General features: G+C 54.6%; 1 protein-coding gene across 11 annotated transcripts in view; it reads right to left on the reverse strand.

The window, feature by feature from the left end:
* Positions 1-18511, reverse strand: part of FOXP4 (forkhead box P4) — a 53435-nt gene that overhangs the window by 18890 nt on the left and 16034 nt on the right. For 4 of the 11 annotated variants that reach the window (XM_077904072.1, XM_077904075.1, XM_077904069.1 and 1 more), the window contains exons 2-3: positions 15485-15707; positions 3158-3268 (exon numbers count right to left, since the gene is read on the reverse strand). In XM_077904072.1, coding sequence (XP_077760198.1) covers positions 3158-3268; positions 15485-15691 — 318 coding nt within the window. In that variant the 5' untranslated portion in view covers positions 15692-15707. Of the gene's footprint in view, positions 1-3157; positions 3269-6902; positions 7041-15484; positions 15708-16355; positions 16481-18511 lie in introns of those variants that run through there. The other 7 variants (XM_077904077.1, XM_077904076.1, XM_077904073.1 and 4 more) reach the window with 4 other exon arrangements.

Genomic DNA, 18511 nt, shown 5'->3' on the forward strand with positions numbered 1-18511 from the left:
GGTGCATGGAGCCTGCTTCTCCCTCTGCCTGTGTCTCTGCCTCTCTCTCTCTCTCTCTCTCTCTCTCTCTCTGTGTGACTATCATAAATAAATAAAAATTAAAAAAAAAAAAAGGAGCAGGGCAGTATCATGTGGAGGCCACTGGAAAAGGGTGGCCATCTATCTTTCTTCATTAACCACTTCACTCAATTTCTAGGCCCTGGGCCCTGGTCAGAGATAGAAGCTCTACCTCCTTAGAGACTGAACCTAAGGGTGGATGAGAGGCAAGTAAGGTATGTTTCCAGGGTTGGAGGAGGAAGAGGGTCAACAGCAGAGCTCCAGGCTCCTGAGGGAGTTCAGACATAGCCCCATGAACCCCATCTCCCCAAACCCAGAGAATCATCCAGCCAGGGCTCTGCACCCAGGGACTACTGCTCTTCATGGCTGTGCAAAAAGCACACAGAACGTCACAGTGCAGGCACTGACGTCTAAATTCTGGAGCTAGTTGTTTAGAGCCAGATCCCAGCTCTGTCCCTTATGAACTGTGTGACTTTGGGCAAGTTACTTAACCTATCTGGGCCAAGGTCTCCTCATCTGCAAGATGAGACTAATAATAGCATCTCTAGCCCCCACAGGATTATGAGAATAAAGAGAGACAAATGAGACTCGTAGAGCACTTAGTGTCTGCTCCAGGGTAAGGACTCCGTAAGTGCTGTAGGTTTCGTTAGCACTGAGCAAGTATTTGATGAATGGATGAATCAGTCACTGATTCAGTGGAGAAAGCAAGCAAGGAGAGAGGAAGCCTGAGAAAAGGATCATTTGCTCTGCCTCTGACCCAAACCTCTGCCTGGGAGCCATCCAGGGCTGCTCTCATTCTGGGGAGGGGCTTTCCTTTTTTTCTTTTTTTAATTTTTAACTTTTAATTTTTCTGGGGGGAGGGGCTTTCCTAAGGAAGATTCCATAACCTCCCTTCTCCTCTCATTACTTCAGATCTCCCACTCCTCAGAGCCAGCCGTGAAGTCCTTCTGGATGCTTGACTTCAGACCCTTCAACTACTTTCAAGCTGCTTCCCTCCTGCCTTGGGTCAGCAGGCCCTCTCTGGTTGAGGGAACATTCCAGTTCCTCAGCCCATCCCTCCCTGTTCTTAGAAGGAGGTGTGAGGGGATCCCTGGGTGGCTCAGTGGTTTAGTGCCTGCCTTCGGCACAGGGCATGATCCTGGAGTTCCAGGATCCAGTCCCACATCAGGCTCCCTGCATGGAGCCTGTTTCTCCCTCTGCCTGTGTCTCTCCCTCTCTGTGTGTCTCTCATGAATAAATAAATAAAATCTTTAAAAAGAAGAAGAAGAAGGAGGAGGAGGAGAGGAGGAGGAGGAGGAGGTGGTGGTGGTGGTCGTGGTGGTGGTAATGAGAGGGACACCTGGGTGGCTCAGTGGTTGGGCGCCTGCCTTCAGCTCAGGTCATGATCCCGGGGTCCGGGATCAAGTCCTACATCGGTGTCCCTGTGGGGAGCCTGCTCCTCTCTCTGCCTGTGTCTCTACCTCTCTCTCTCTCTCTCTCATTCTCTCTGGGTCTGTGTCTCTCGTGAATAAATAGATAAATCTTAAAAAAAAAAAAAAAAAAAAAAAGAAGGGGATCCCTGGGTGGCTCAGCGGCTCAGCAGTTCAGCGCCTGCCTTCGGCCCAGGGCACGATCCTGGAGTCCCAGGATCTAGTCCCACGTCGGGCTCCTGGCATGGAGCCTGCTTCTCCCTCCTCCTGTGTCTCTGCCTCTCTCTCTCTCTCTCTCTCTATGTCTATCATAAGTAAATCTTAAAAAAAAAAAAAAAAAAAAAGAAGGAGGTGTGAGGCTGGGCCCAGGGTGAGGAGTCTGAGGGTCACTTCAGACCCCGGGGAATACATGGGGGGCAGTAGGGGGGAGTCCCCAATCCAAAGAGGCCCAGTCCGAATGCCACAGGGGCCAGAGAGCCTTTCGCATCATTCCAGCGTGAGAACTTTCTCTTCTTCCAGATTCTGTTCTGACCTCCCCACCCAGACCATAACCCATTTTGGCCCAACTCCTCCCCCTGGAGGGCCGTCTCCTTAAGATCAAGACTTTGAAAGGAGGGCCATGGGCACTGCTCAGGCCCGGACCTGTCAGTCCCCCTGACCTTCTACAAGAGCGCTGGAATCTCACCCTCCACAGGACAAAGCCTAGTCCTGGGTCCTTCTTGGAGTACCCTGCACCCTACCCCTGTTGTCCACCTCCCTTCAGCCTCCCACCTCCTGCAAACTCCAGAGCTTCTCACCCAGGATCCACTAAGGATCTGGAGATCAGGATCGTGCTCACCCTTTTCTCCCCTAGATAAACTTCCTTTCAAAGCCTTGCTTCATCCTCTCCCCAATTCTGAGACTCCCCTGCTGCTGTGGGGAGGGGTAAGGGGAGAGGGGAAGGCAGGCTGCAGGGCCAGGGGGAGGGGAGCCGGCTGCTGCCCGAATAGTGACCCACCCCGACTTAGACCACAATTCTCCAAGTTCTTTGTGACACAAAAGGTAAACAGAAGGCCCGGCTTTCCCCCCCACCCCCACCTCCCACAGATCTCCCCTCCCCCAGCCAGCCAGATGGGCTGGCAAGCTGGGGGAAGGGAGGGGGGATAAAAAGGGGCAGATTGTGCAAAGGAAAACAAAAGAGATAGAGAGACACCAAGAGACAGGAAATGGGGGAGACAGAATTGGTGGGTGAGAGATGGGGGGGCACGTAGTGACCTCAACATCTAAGAGAGAGCCCAGGAGAGGGGGATGGGCCAAGTGACCCACAGGGATGGAGAAACAGAAAACTGAGAAGGGATGGGGACACCCCCCTCCCAGGGCAGAGTCAGGGAAAGGAAGCAAGCAGGAGGTAGGAAGTGCAGGAGGTGCGGGAGGTACCCCGGAGAGGAGAAAGCGAGAGATAACCTGCCTGCAGACACAAACTGAGTGACACGCAACAAAGAGGCTGAGTAGAGGAAGGCCTGGCTGATCAGGTGGAAACAAGAGAAAGTGAAGTTTCTTCACCCCACCCAGGCACTGACTGCATTGGCTTCTGGAAAGCTGCCCACTTTGTGGCACTGGGAACTGGCCCTGCCCCTCCCTCTGGGCCAAGCCCACCCTCCCCGCCAGGCCTGGCCCTGGCCCCTGCCCTCCTCCCATACCCTCCTCCTCACCTGCACCGCAGAGGCTGACTGCTTGCTGTCATTGTTGCCCGGTGAGCTCAAGCCCGAGGCCTGCTGCAGCAGGAGCTGCCTGGCCACCTGGAGAGCCTGCAAGACAGGGGCCTGGTCAGGGTCAGAGTGCAGCCAGCCTGCTCCGACATGGCCTGAAGGGCCTGGAGGGGGGCAGGGGCGGTTGGGGGTCAGCGCAGGATCCAGGTTTCACAGAGTCAGGGGGCAGTAAAGGGAAGAAGGCCAGGCCCGGGTGGAAGGTCTTGGGGATGAGTGAGAGGGTCCCAAGGTCCACTTGGACTTGGCAGTAAGCCTAGAGGTAGGAGTCTCGGGAGGAAATGCTGGGGTATAGAGATCAGAGCCTATTGGGGCCTCCCTCTGGGACCTGAAAGGTTTTGTTGGGACTCAAAGGAGCAGCAAATGGAAGGGAGAGTGGCCACAAAAGGACCCTAGGTACTAATACTAGGTACTACTTGCTGAGCATCTACTATGTGCCAGGCCCTTTACACACGTGATCTCATTGAGTCCTAGTGAGGCTGTGAGGTAGGGATTATCAGTTCCATTCTACAGCTGAGGAAACTGAGTCTCTAGGAGGTAAAGTAATTTGCCCAGGATCACACAGTCTGGAGGTGTCAGACAGAGGATCTAAGCCCAGGAAGCCTTGGCTGGGTGGCCGGTCTGGAAGCGAAGGGAGTAGCATTTAGTTGGAGTCATTCAGTTGGAGCTGAGGGGGGATGAGGGTATTGTCTCAGGGTCTGAGCATGGTGTGGCTGTCTGAGTTCCAGAGATCTGAGTTGTAGGGCCTTGCAGATCGGGGAACTGGGTCAAGTCCTCAAGGGCACGTCTGAACTACCAGCGAGTAACTCTGGCCTCGCTGTGGCAGTCCAGGCTCAGAGGCCCCGGCGGCTTGGACTGGACTGCGAGTTGGCAGGGTCACAGGGGTGGGGAGTGTGTGGAGTTTGCAGGAGCAGCAGCTCTGGCTCATCTGTGAGCCTGGAAGGTGAGTGATGTGAGGTCTGATGAGAGAGTAGGGAGTCAGGGAAGGAGGCCCAGGAAGTCCTCTGTAAGGATGGCCAAGCCCTCTATCATCCCACTCTGGGTCAGTGGGGGCTGGGTGGTTCAGAGGCAGGGGATTCGGGGACCTGTCCTGAATCCACATTCCAGGAGCACAAAACCTGATCATGTTCCACAAAGATCTTCTCCTCAGGCACCCCAGGGAGTTGCCTCAAGGCCTTTGACTGGGGCGGGGTGGGGGTGCTCTGGCATCAGACAGACCTGGGTCTGAATCCCAATTGTGCTGCCTCCCAGCAGTATGACCTTGGGCAAGTTATTCTCTCCCTGTGTCCCAGTCTCTTAGGCAAAACCAGGCCACTGTCCATCTCTGAAACACCAGGGGAATGAAAGGACCCAAGCTTAGCCCTCTGGGTGGCATTGCAAAGTGTCCATTCCCTTCCCTTCTCGGGAACCTGGGTTCTCTCCTCTGCCCAGCGTGCCTACGTAACGTAGTGTGCTCACCGCTGCTCCCTTACCTCTGTCCACACACACACACACACACACACTTGTTTGTCCTTACGTGGACTTCTCTCTGACCTCACCACAAGCACCAACAAGGCAAAGCCTTGTGCGGTGCAACAGGGACACACTCATACACACTCTCTGCCTGGCAAATGCTCCTGAGTTCCCCACTGCACATACACACATGCCTTCCAAGCCCCTTCACTGCCACTGAACAGCCCAGCCACCCCCAGACTTAACCTAGCTTCCCTTTAGCACGGTCTCCAAATACTGGTGTATCTTGGAGCACATGCCCCAAGGAATGAATGCCCCCCACCAACCTCCCCCCCTTACCCGCCCTGATCCTAGGCCTTCCCCAGCCCCTCTCTCCCCCTGGAGAAGTAGCCTGGGGTTGCTTCTCCAAGATTCACTTCAGAAACTAGAAATGTGCCCTCTGAGTCAAAAGGCTGCTCTGAGAAGCTATGGAAAGGAGCAGATGGGGTGAAAGAAGGGAGGTGGCCATGTAATCATCAGGAAGGACCCCCTCCAGGTCTAAGGAGTCAGACAAATACTCTTTGTTCTCCAAAGGTGGGGGTGCCACAGAGAAGTGGGGGGTGGAGGTCAGAGGTAAGCTGGAGGAAGAGGAAGGCTTGGGGGAGCTGGGCAGCCCAGGTGACCCAGAGGGGAGCCGCAAGGGAATGGCCTTCCAGGGGAAGTTGAGGGAGTGGCCTGGGAAGCTGGATTCACTCCCTGCAGACTCTTTGTAGTCTCCCAAAGGACGAAATTACAAGACTTACAGGAAAAAAATGACAGGCCCTTCCCTCACCCTCCTGCCCTCCTCCCAGTCTGGGCCTTTCCTCCCCTGCAGGCCAGGTGACAGGGAGCCCAGCCAAGGCCGACCCCTCCTGGGAATCCCCCCCCACTCACTCCTTCCTTCAGTTAGGGGGCACCTGCTATGTGCCAGGGGTTGGGCCAGCTGCTGAAACACAACAGAACAGAACCTGGCCTGCTCCCAGGCTCAGGGCTGCAGAGCCTGAGTGGAGGTGAGCAGTGGGCCTGGCCCCAGAGCCCGAAAAATGTGGTGACATTGGCTCTACTGGCCAGAGTCCTCAGGGGTGAGGTCCTCAGGTGGCCCGGGAGGCTGAAATGTGTCCCTGGCCACTTACCCCCACTGTACAGAGGAGTGAAATGGCCCAGCAAGGCCAGGGGCCTTGAGACTATTCCCCAGGGCAGGCAGCAGGAGAGGCTGGAGGAGCCCACGGAGGTCCTCAGGTCATCAGAGCCTGAGTGCCTGCAGGCGCTTCCTTCCTTCATTCCTTCCCTTACTCACACGCATGCCCGGCCACCTTGCACAGGCCCTGCGCTTACAGGCAATGGGACAGTGATGGTGGACAACCAAAGTCATTTTGTGTAATTTGCTTGGGGCTCAGCTCTGACCCAATTTGGAGTGGTTTGAGTACCACCAAAAATTCATGCTATGGGTGCCTTGGGGTCAAAACTCCCCTACTCGGCCGGCCTGGACATGACCCTGACTGCTCAGTATACTCCAGTGCTGCTCATTCCCCGCTCCCTACCACTGTCCACACATCTAGACCCCCTGGCTGGGGACAGCACTCTGGGAGGGGTGGAGTCCCTCTGGCCCAGGATCCCCTCCTCCAGGGTACCCACTGCTGAGACTTAGGCAATGGTGGCTCCCCCCCACCCCAACAGAGCCAGCCCCACTCACTCTGATGATGCCAACCAGGTCATAGCCTCTTTGAAAGCACAGGTGCTGTCAAATGTATCGGTGAGCCCCCTTCCCGGGCAGCAGCAGATAGCAGACATACCTGTGAAATTCACTTTGGTCTAGGGTGAACAGGGGAGGTAGGCCAGGTAGACAGAGCTCAAGAGCTAGCCTCTATATAGGGCCTCCTACATAGACCTATGTAGCTTTACCACCTCCTACATAGCCCTATGAAGCTTTACCACCTCGAGTGAGGTAGGGCCTATGTCACTATCTTCCTCTTAAAGACAAGGAAACTGAGACCCAAGGTCCCATGGCCAGGAAATGGGAGTCCAGATACCTCTGACCGCTCAGCTGCCCTCACCCACTGAAGGACTTTAGGAGCTTGTGCACGTCCCTCGAGGCCTGTGAATCTCCTCTCCCCTGAGCCTTGTGTGCTTTCAGCTGTCTAGGTGCGAAGAGGAGCTAAATAAAGGTAGTTTGGGTGGGTAGACTAGACCAAGGCAGGAATCTTCAGAAAGCTGGACTTACTGTCCCTTCCTCGAGGTCCAGAGATACCCAAATACAGAATTGGCTGGGAAAAGGCATTTAGAATCCAACACCGAGGAGTGCCTGAGTTGCTCAGTCGGCTGGGTGTCTGCCTTCGGCTCAGGTCATGATCCCGGGATCCTGGGATAGAGCCCTGCGTCATGCTCCCTGCTTGGCAGGAAGTCTGCTTCTTCCTCCACTCCTCCCCCAGCTCGTATTCTCTCTCTCATGCTTTCTCTCTTTCTCAAATAAATCAGTAAATAAATAATCTTCAAAAAAAAAAAAGAATCCCACACCAAGGAGAAGCCATCATGGAAACCCTAGGAAGAGGGAGGAGAGTGGGGCTCAGGGCAGAATGGAAAACTGGGAGTCATTTAGCCTCTCAAATCCCCTTTCTCCACCACTTGGATTTAAAACTTAATCTCCAGCTCTGTGGTTTGGGGGATAAGGGCTAGCTTTCCTTAAAAGGAGGCAGTAGGGGCACCTGGGTGGCTCAGTCAGTTAAGTATCTGCCTTGGGCTCATGTCACGATCCCAGAGTCCTGGGATCAAGGCCTGAGTTGGGCTTCCTGCTTATCAGGGAGTCTGCTTCTCCCTCTGTGCTCTCCCTCTCTCAAATAAATAAAATCTTAAAAACAACAACAATAAAAGGAGGCACTAGTAGGTCATTCAGTTCATAGACTGTAGTCAGAGATCTGGATCCACCATATACTGAGTGACCTTGGATAAGTCACTTTACCTGATCCTCAGTTTCTTTCTCTGCTAAATAGGAATAACCCTGTCCTTAGTTCCCAGAGCTGCCGTGAAGAGTACACGATGCACATGAAATATTTAGCACAGTGCCTGGCACCCAGTGGGTCCTGAATGGACATCAGCTTTTATCTTTACTATTAATATGCACCTTCCTGGGCATCCCCTGGGCATTTGTCCAGTGCCATCCAGCAGGACTCACTCACCAACCTCCCTGCCCGCCTGTACCCACCCCTTCACCCCCTCCAGCCTAAGAACGGTCTTGCTAATGAAGGAGAAGTCTCCACCCTGCCCCCACCCGCCATCCATTCAGAAGTCATTAGCAGGATCTCCACAATTAGGAACAAATGGCTTATAACGGATGACATCCAGGGAGGGCGGTGGGGCACTCTCGGGATGAAGGGGAATGAAGCCAGAACTCTGAGGGCAACAGGGGCTGCTGTAAAAAGAAAAACAAGTCTTGGAGCAGGAGGGTCTCCTGGGCTGGCTGCAGGATGAGACCACACCCTCACTCTGTCTCAGAGAATTCAGTGGGGAGGGACAGGCATCCTCGCCGATGGAAGCCAGGTGCAGGGCTGGTTATGGTCCTTTCTGCAGCCTGAGGATTGGGAGGGCGGGGATGTGGAGCTCGGAGATGAGCTGGAAGGGCTAAACTTTAGGAATGGAGAAGTAGAATCACACAGACCAGGGCCCCTGCAGGGCTCAGGGGTTGAGCGCCCACCTTTGGCTCAGGGTGTGACCCCGGGGTCCTGGGGTCGAGTCCCGTATAGGGCTCCCCGCAGGGAGCCTGCTTCTCCCTCTGCCTGTGTCTCTGCCTATGAATAAATAAATAAAATCTTTAAAAAAAGTTCTAAAAAATTATTAAAAAAATAATCATCACACAGACCTGATGAACTGGAACTGTTGGAGGGTTTCTAGTCTCATGTTTTCTAAATTGCTAGTCATGATCTAATGGTGGGTCATAATAGCAATTTAGCGGGTCAAAAAAAAGGAACACACACAGGCATATAAGAAAGCACCAGAGTTATCAGGTAGGCATAAGCATTGTTTCAGGAAACCGGGCTAGGGCTCCAAGTAAAAATGTATCTCTTGCGGTGGATCTGAAGCTAACTGGTTTGTGAAGCACAATGCAGTTCACAGATGTGGAAATGATCCAGAGAGGGACAGTGACACGGCCAAAGCCATGCAGTAGCAGAGGCAGAGCCTGAATCTCCTGGGCCTGACATGGGCTCTGCACAGGGAAGAGGAACCACAAGCGGCCAGGCAAGAGAGAGGAACTTCTGGCAAATTCTGGTTTAATTTGGATGGGGGTGAGGGGCAGCCAAAATAAAATCCAAACTTCTTTTGTCAGCATCTAGCTAATTTTGGCAAAACTGAGATGGAAATTGTCTTGATAATTAATTTCAACTGGGGCTGACTAGATTTAGGCTAAGGGACACAAGTAGAGCATTTGTGTGGGGGGTGGGGTGGGGGGAGAGGTTAGCCTATCCCAGACCTGAAAAGAGCCCCAGGAAAGCCCATCACCTGTCCCCTGCACCTGCAGCCAGAGTATGACTCTCTATTCTTTTGTCAATAATTCAAAAAGGATTTGTGAAGCCCCACAGGGCATTTGCACCATCCTAGCCCCTAGGAAGGCCCAGTATTTGCTTTAACGGGGATCATGTTCTAATAAGATGAACCAGACACTAAAACAAAGACAAGCAGGCCTGGTTAGCGTTACACAGAGCATTACACGGAGCACAGCTGGCGGCCTACTTAAGTTGTGTGGCCAGCGAAGGCCTCTCTGGGGAGACATTTAGGATGAGGAGGGAACTCTTTCAGTGGACCAAATTCACAGTGGACGAAAGAGCTGGTGCAAGAGCCCTGAGGTGGGCCTAAACCTTAGAGCATTATGAAGTATGAAGGCCAGAGTGGCCAAGCTGAGTAGCCTCGGAGGAAGTCCCAGAGGTGAGCAGGAGCCAGATCACATCGGACAACGGTTTTCTATTTCATTCTGTGCTGGAGGAAGCATTGCTGGAGGATTTTAAGCAGGAAGTGATAAAATCTCTTGAGGGTAGATACCTAACCCACTGCTGGTAAACAGTAGGTACCTAATAACTACCTGTTGATTTGAATTAAACAGGAAATACTTCTCAGCCCACTGCTTGAAATGCAACTTCTCTGAGGCCAGAGAGGGTGGGAAGGGGCCCAGGGAGAAGGGTCAGAGGTCAGTGGCCCCTAACCACTAAATGTACTGACCTGGGGAGATCCAGGTTCTCTACTAGCCAGGCTTTGTCCTCCAGCAGAGACATAAACATGAAATGACACAGAAAAGGGGGGCAGCAAGGAGGATGGGGAGAGGAGACCATAAAACCCCTGAAGTGATTCTACACCTTTTTCCCTTAAAAAAAAAAAAAGCTTTTTGGAAAGGCTGTAAATTTTTTTTACACCAACCTCGTAAAAATGACATCGGCGCATTCTCAAATTAGAACCATTAAAATGAAAACCAGCAACGCACCGATACAGGCAGGCCCACGTGGGTGGGAGACTCAGAGCCTAGGTGCACAGCCGGGTTTCAGGCCCCCTTCCTACCACTGCCAGGAAAGGGCTCTCGCCTCTAGGAGATGAGAATTAACAAGGGACCCCAAATGCTCTGAAGTGAGAATGGCACTCCTCTGTGGCTCCTTGGTTCCCTCCCAGCCCCGCCAAGGGAGGTGTGCAGGAGGCAGGGCCAGGGAGCTGCAGGATCTGGAAAGCATGCAAACAGAGCAGTGTGGTGGCAGTGCTGCCAGTCCCCATGCGACCCCTCCTCTCTGCTCCCCACCGCCTGCTGCTCGGGGATGCATCCCAGACCTGCCACTACCATGCAGCTGTTGGTTCTCCAGAAGCGGGTCTCTTTCAGGTCTGGGTCCAGAGCCACAGGAGCCCAGCCACTAGCCTCACACTAGTGCTTCTTCTGCAGGGGGCTTGAGTATTGGACAGACGTGGAGTGGAGCATGTAGGGGCATGCAAGTCCCTTCCCAAGGACTCCCACCGGGACTGCTCAGGATGAAGGCGCTCCACTGGTGAGAAACTCGCTGACCCACTTAAGGGTGGCCCTCTGCATCTTAATCTTTCACTCTCAGATAAGGAAACATTCAGCCACTCCTCCCCCAAATTCTCCCCCTTTGCCCCCAAACTCCCAAGAATCCTAGCATAGAAAGGGGGTGGGGGTGGGCCAGAAGGGGTGTCAGAATTCCATAGCAGAAGGCTTAGTGGTAAGGGGGGATGGTTTCCTCTTGGTCCCAGCAAAGCAGGGACCTTGAGGATCCTTTTCCTGGGCCTGGGGCCTCCCTCTGCCCTTCCCACCCGCCTTGCCCTAGCCCTCTCCTGAAGAAACTTTTTTTTTATTGGACTGGGAGGCAGACCCATAAAGACCCTTTGGCTTAGTAACCCTGGATCAGGACAGTAACCAGGACAAGTGTTAAGGCCCTCTCCCTCCACAGCACCCACAATTCCACTGGCTGCCTTCATACCTGGGCCTCTATTCCCTGGCAGCAGCTATGCTATGCTACAGCTGTTGGAGAGTCAAGGGCTTCACTGACGAGTTCCTAAGTCTCCCCTCTGGAGAGTTGGGGCCCCAACTCTCCCTGTAGGCCCCCAGCACCTCCTAGGGAGGGCCTCAACCTACTGAAAGAAAAGAGAAGAGTCCAGAAGGTGAGACCAGAGGAGAAGAGTAGAATCTGGAGGGTGTGGGTCCCAAGGAGAAATGGGCCCCTCATCTGAAACTAAAGACCACTGTTGAGAGTGTGGGTGGGGTGGGAGGGGGTGGTGTGCTAATTCACCCCAGAAGCCTCCCTTTCCACCTCGTCCCCTTAAGTAGCTTGGGCAGAGGAGGGCCAGATGGGGGAGGAAAACAAAAATGTCTTCCATTCTTCTTTCCCTCTGTGCCCTGACCACTCCCCCCCCATCTCTTAGGAGGGGGTGAGTTAAAAGGCCATTAGTGTGCAGAGCCCCCCAACCCCTTTGAATGTCCTCACAGGATGTGAACAGGGTGGGATTTGGCCCTGGTTGTCACAGCAACTGCGGTTGGAGTTCCCAGACGCTAGGCAACCCTCCTGTGACCCTCACTGACCTGTCACCCCCGAAACCTGAGGACAATGGAAGTGCAGGCTCTGGAGGCCCAGGATGCCTTTCAGCGTGGCCGCCAGCGGCTCTCTGCCGGCTCCCACCCCGCCTGGCGCAGCCCTCCCAGGCCCAAGACCGGCTCTCCTGGGCCAGAGCAGTCAGGCCGGGCCCCAAGGCCTTTGGAGGCCCACCACCTCCCACACTCGTCCCAGCTCTCATTGCCCCCCATCACAGAGCCCAAGGAGTACCTGTGCGGTCCCTGGGGAAACCTGCCCCCCCCCCAACACACTGGGGACATTTTATCCAGGAGAAATCAGATTAGGATAAAATGCAAGGCCAACCTTCAAAGAAAAAAGCCATCAGAGGGAAAATGGGAGGAAGGAGCAATGAGGAAGGAAACTTCACTTGGGGAAGGAAGGGGATGAGTGGGCAGCTGGCATGCCTGCTGGGCCCAGGGTATTCTTTAATAGCAGCTGCAGATCACCAACTCCAGCTGGCCAGCAGGGAGCCCGGTGTAAATAAGATTCAGAGCATGTTTGCTGAATGAATGCATGCTCCAAGGCCTACCGCACTGCGAGCCTTCTTCTCTCAGGAGGTTCTCCCGAAGCGGGTAAGGCCCAAGACCCAGGGAGAGCCCGAAGGACAGAGTGGACCCAGCAACAGCAGGCTTGAGACGAGGGAGCTGGAAGCTGGGGCCCTGACTGCAGCCAGCAGGGGACCCTCTCCCTAGTCAGATGGGGCCTGGCAGTCAAGCCAGGTCACCTCCCCACCCCCAGCCCCAGCCCCAGCCCCAGCCTCTGTTTGAACAAGCTCCCAGCCTGCTGTTGCATGGAAACGGGTGTCTGCTCTTGTTCCAAAGTGATGCGGCCACCCTCTTCAGCACTGTTTGTTTCGGCCTAAAGTCCTGTCACTGGCCTGACTTCTGACTTGCCCTGTTTATCTCTCTCTGCTCTGTCAACTCATTACTCTCAAAGGCCAAGACTGCATTTCCAGGGCTTGTTTATCCAGAGTGGAGAGACAGAGACCAGCGGACAGATGTAAAAGAAGGAGAGGGGCTTGGAGGTGCAAGGAGGCCCAAGGACGAGGAATGGGACCAGTGCACAGCCTGCACACTGGTCCCCAACCTCCCTCCCCTAGAGTGGCTACTTAGGGCCTGCGGCAGGGCAGTGTGTTGCTTTTGTTTGTTTAAGAGCTTTCAGGGCCAGGAATGGGGCGCTCTCATGCACTCACCAGTAGACGGATATCTAGCACCTACCATGAGTCAAGCCCTGCTCCCTCCATTTCCCACGGGGACCCTGTGACAGGGATAGTAGCCAAAAGGAGGCTGAGTGAGCTTGGGTCCAGGAACCGGAAGACCTGAGATCTATCTGCAGCTGTTCTCGTGCCCACTCCTATGCAGAGTGGGAATAACAGCACCCACCACCCAGAGGTGGCCAGGTGATTAAGTGACCTGGGTAGGAGAAGGATCCAACAAGCCAAACAGAGGCAAGGTTATTTGTTTGTCCTCGAAGGACTTCCTGGTTGGGGTTGAGGAGAGGGAGGAGGAACCCGCTGGGCCAGGCTTTCTTTTCTACAGTTACTCTACCCCACAAATAGCCAGGAACATTTGTTGTTGGGGGTACCAGAAAGTGTTATACCGTAAGCTCCACCCCCCACCAAAGCCTGGCTCATATATGGATGGGGCTAGAAGGAGGGTCCACAGACTTTCCTGCTAATTGAAAAATTTATAATTTTTAGTTTTGTGGGGTTCTTTCATAGTTTGGAGCCAATAGAACTTTTTTCAGATCTCAAATATTTTCCTTGGCCCCAGGCACCAGGCCCATAGTGAGCCCAAATGGATAAAACAGCCCTCTGCCTGCCTCCAAATCTCCACCCCAGTTTATTTGTGAAACAGATATAGGATTTTCCAGGACTTTGGGATATTCCCCAAAACAAACAGGAATAACCAGAATGCGGAATATAGATGGCAAAACATGGCTCGTGTGCAATGCAGAATGAAGAAACCTGATCAGTACAGAAAGTTCTGTCTCTCCCCACCCCACACATCTCCTCAGCTATACAGATATCTGTGTTCACTCTGCGGTTTTAGCAATTGTTTAAAGGACACTTTGCAGTATCAGTAGTTCCCCCATGTCCCATCCCCCCGCCACCTTCAAGATCTTTCTGAGCTCAGTGTGCACAGAAGGGAGGGAAGAGGTGGCTATACAAAATGAGTGGCCTTGGAGACTTCTGGTGGGGTGTGTCTTGTTATTATTTTCATAAAGGGTAGGATTTTGCCCTTTGACCTTGCATCCCCAGGAGATGTCACAAACTCTGTGGGTCTCTTCCCCAGAGAACCTGCTTAGGAAGACCTGGGAGAGGCCAGCAAACTCCCAAGGACTGTGTCTCCAGGGAAAGGTAACAGATCCTCTCCACAGTTTGTAAGAGGAAGTGATTTCTATTCTCAAGTCTGCTGGCATCCACATGGGCCACTCAGTGTGTGCAGGGACTTCACACTCAACTTGCATCTGATCCTAAAATCCCTGTACGTTAGGAGTCGAGGAGGCCAAGGCTCACAGAGGCCCCATGACTTGGCCAAAGTTGCACTGCTGGTAAGGGGCTGCCTGGGACTTAAGCCAGGTTCATTCAGTTTCTGTGTTAGTGGTGGCTGACCAACTCTGGGCGGGGTTTGGGGCTTCAGATGGTGCTGCTTGTAGTCTGACCTCCAGCTTCACATAGTGTGGTGGTGGGAGAGGGCCCCTTAGGGGCCATGGAATTGGGGGAGGAGCCCCAGGGTGAGCCTGGGAGAGAAGAGGAGGACAACGTGGGAACCCACATATGTGTACACTTGAGGCAGGGGTGGGGCACGGGTGGGGACCTTCATGCAAGACCCGACTTCACAGCATTCCCAGAGAGCCCCCCCACAGGCAGTGCCATCAGTGTGCTTGGAGGAGCAATCAAATAAGAGGAGGAGAATCCCAAGGCCAGGGCTGGCTGGGCCGGTTCCCCTGAACTTGTCAAGCATGATTCTCCCTTTGTCCAGGGGTGGGGCTGTGGGCCCAGGACCTGGGGCCCCTGCTCTGTCATCACCCAACCTGGCTCCCCACCCCAGGGCCTCTCAAGCTTCAGCAGCTGGTCTTGAACTCCTGAACTCTGTAGTTGAGGGTGGAATGGTGGAGGGGGATGGGGGCGGGGGGGCGCAGACAGAGATGCCCTGTCTGACTTCTAGCCTACTGCTCTTGGCCTTTCCCTAGCTGCTTTGGACTCGGGTGCCTGGAACTTTAATTTCTTCACAGCTTGGATTAGGTGCCCAGGCAGAGATAGTGGTGGGGAACATTTTACAACACAAAGTGAAGGTTTTCCTCTGTGCATAGCCCCTTCCTCCAAGGGGCATCCACCTAGACGGGTCTCGGTCCCCACAGTGTGCAGGAGGAGAGCCCAGGCGACCACCCAGCCCAGACACACAGTCTCAAGCCTACTGCCCAGCGTCATTCTGTCTTTGTGGGCATTTCTGGGGCTGTTCTAAACTCCTTGACTTCTGGGTCCCACTTCTCTCTCCTGGGAATGCTGCTGGGCCCCTGCCTTTAGGTGGCCACTAGAATGGGAGGGCGCAGAAGGAGTCCCTGGAGGCTGGGAGGCTTGGAGGGGAGGTCAAGAGTGAGGCCCCCCGGGCAAGCCTGGGGCGTGGGTCACCAGGAAGGGGGGGGCCAACCCGCCCCGCTGGCGGGCCCCTGTCCTGCCGGCTGCCGGGAAGGGGGCGCGGGCTCCTACCTGTTGCTGCTGGAAGTGCAGCAGCTCCGCAGGGCTCATCTCGCCGTTGCTGTCTGCGCCCGCCGCCGGGTCCCTGCCCGCGCCGCCGCCGCCAGCGCCCGCCGCCCCGGCCCCGCCGCCGCCATCGGCCTGCCCGGAGATGCTGCCCACGCCGTTCTGACCGGCGGGGGCCGACCTGATTGTCTCCGAGGCGGATTCCACCATCATGTCGTTCTAGCGGGACCTGGATGGGGGGGAGGGGGAGAGCCATGGGGGAGGGGCTGAGGCTCCAGGCCGCCGCTGTCTATCCCAGGGCAGCCAGTGGAGTCCCCCCAACACCCCCAAACAACACACCACTGCCACTTAACACCCCCAGCTGCCCCCCCCCCCCCCCCAGGCCCCAGTCCTAGGCATCTCCTCCTCCTCAACTTCCAGGGAGCAGCTCCTGGGACTCCTCTCCTCCCCATGTCACCCTCTCCCTAGGCTGGGGGAAGGGGCCGCTCCAGACATGCTGAGGCTGCCCCACTGCCCTCCTCCCCATTTCCTGGACTTCCAGGAGACCTTGGCAGGGAAGGGGAAAAGGTGAAGGCTTCACCCCTGCCCCTGGGGAGGGTGGGGTCGGAAACCCGTTTTGGGCTCTCCCTCCAGGCTAGGGCATGCTGGAAGCTAGGGTCCTCTAGGAAACCCTGTATCAAAGCAGAGGAGCTATTCACTTGGACCAACCATATTGCTGGGCCCCACCCCCACCAGTAATGACCTTTGGGTGTGTTCCCTATAGATAGAGACTTCCCCCAGGGCAGGGCCTCCTTACAGAGTCTCCTTCCCCAGGACCCAGAAAAGCTCTAATCCACATTTGTTCCACAAATGTGGTTGCCCTTTGCCCAGCACCTACTGGGAGCCACTCAGCTGGGCCTGGAGCTGTGCAGTGAAGGCAGCCAGCGGTCCCGCTCCTCTGACCTTCCATTCTAAAGCCCCTCAGCCCAGTACCTGGCCAAAAGGAGATACTCCATAATATTTACTGTTTCTGTAAGCACTATGATTCCTTCTCACAAGGAATGAGAGAGCTATTATCATCCTGATTTTACAGATGGAAAAAGTGAGAGTCCAGAGAGTTCAGGGCAAAGAGTCAAGGCCTGAATCCTGTGCCCTCCCTCCCTCCCTCCCCCAGCTGCTTCTCAAGGAGTGGTGGAAACATTCCCAGAAAGAGAGGGTATGTTTGGAACGGTCAAAGGCAGCCAGGAGAAAGAGGAGGCCTGAGCTTCCTTCTACCACTCAAGGAGGTTCTAACATGTGCTGGGGGTAGGGGGTGGGGGCCTGTAAGCACATGGGGTACTTTAGTATACAGGGCTGCTCTCAAAATCTGGAGTGCCCTCAGTACCAACCTATCCCTGAAGCCACAGCCCCTTGAGAGGAACATGAATTGCAGTCACAAGGGACCTGGTTGGTACCCACCACTGATCTTTGACAGGCGTCTTAAACTCCCTAAACCTCAGGGCGCCTGGCTGGCTCAGTCAGAAGCGCATGTGACTTTTGATCTCAGGGTAGTGAGTATGAGCCCCATATTGGGTGCAGAGATTACTTACATAAATAAACTAAAAACAAAAACAAAAACAAAAACAAAAAAACCCAGGGGCACCTAGGTGGCTCACTTGGTTAAGTCTCCACTTTCAGCTCAGGTCATGATCCTAGAGTCTTGGGATCGAGCCCCACATGGGGCTCCCTGCTCAGCAGGGAGTCTGCTTCTCCCTCTCCCTCTGCTCCTCCCCCTGCTTGTGTTCTTTCTCTCAATCTCTGTGTCAAATAAATAAAATCTGTTTTAAAATTTAAAAATAAATTAACACCTCCCCCCCCCCAAACACTTCCTAAAGTTTAGTTTCCTTGTCTGTAGAAGTAATTCATTTCAGCCTCTTGGAGTCCTGAGCAGAGTAAATTGAACAGCACACGTAAACCACCTTGCAGCATGTAAGCTCCAGTCTACCCCTTCTCTCTCTGCCTGCCCTGTTTGTAAAGGTGAAGACTCTGAGGCCCTGAGAGGCCCAAGACTTGGCCCATTTAACATGGAGATTGAGGGGCCTACAGAACCCAGCCAGTGTTCTTTCTTTCCTTTGATCCTCTTTTGGCCTAAGCAGACCCAGGATCACACAACATGGTCTTCCAACAGGTCGTGGCTGCACAGATCAGAGAGCTGCTTGGAGAGACTGGTTATCTTCCTCATTCCTTCCCCAAGGTGGCGGCTCCCAAGAGCATCTCCCTCCTGCCCAGAAATCCTCTCCCTTCACTCCAGAAGGACTCTTCCCTTACTCTGCCAGGCCACTTGCTGTTTTTGTCTCTACTGGAAGCAAGGTTGGGAGAAGTGTAAGGGTATGGGAGTGTGTGAGGGGGACGGAGAGATTTAAGGGTCTGTGGGGGGCCCACCAGCCACATGGGCCACATCACCGGTCCTGTGGCCCCTCTTCTTCTGTGACTTTGTCTTCATCCTAATAGATTGATCTGTGTAGCCTTTTTGGTGACCCTATGCTGCTAGGGTGTCCCATGTTTATGCATTCTTGTGTGTTTCCAAGGGCTTTCCCTACCACTGCCTACCCCCAGCTGCCTCTCCCACTCCTGAGTTCTGAGAAGAGGTGGGCCAGGGTGAGGGTGAGGTTGGGGGCGATGGTTCGGAAGAGATTGAGCACTTGGGCCTAGGCCTTAATGGCCATGTCAGCCTGAGGGCCAGTGGCTGTCAAATGATGGATGGGGTGGGCACCGGCCTCCACCGCCCGAGCACAGGGCCCCAGCCCCCTTCTCTGAGCCACCCACCCTGATCCCTGCCACCGACCTGCAGAGCACCTTCCCCCACTCAGGCCTGGGCCCCAGCTACACATAAGGGGGATGGGGAGACAGCAGGGGCCCACCCTGCTTCCTCTCCCCCAACCCTGGCCCTGCTGGGGGTGGAGAGCAGCTGCCAGCCTTGATTCCAAATCTAGCTTCTCTGAGATCTGAGAACTCCTGGGCCCCAGGGGACAAAGACCAGAGCCTCAGGGGTGTGTGTGTGTGTGTGTGTGTGTG

This window comes from Canis aureus, chromosome 7, assembly GCF_053574225.1.
Source record: "Canis aureus isolate CA01 chromosome 7, VMU_Caureus_v.1.0, whole genome shotgun sequence".
Lineage (NCBI taxonomy): Eukaryota > Metazoa > Chordata > Mammalia > Carnivora > Canidae > Canis > Canis aureus.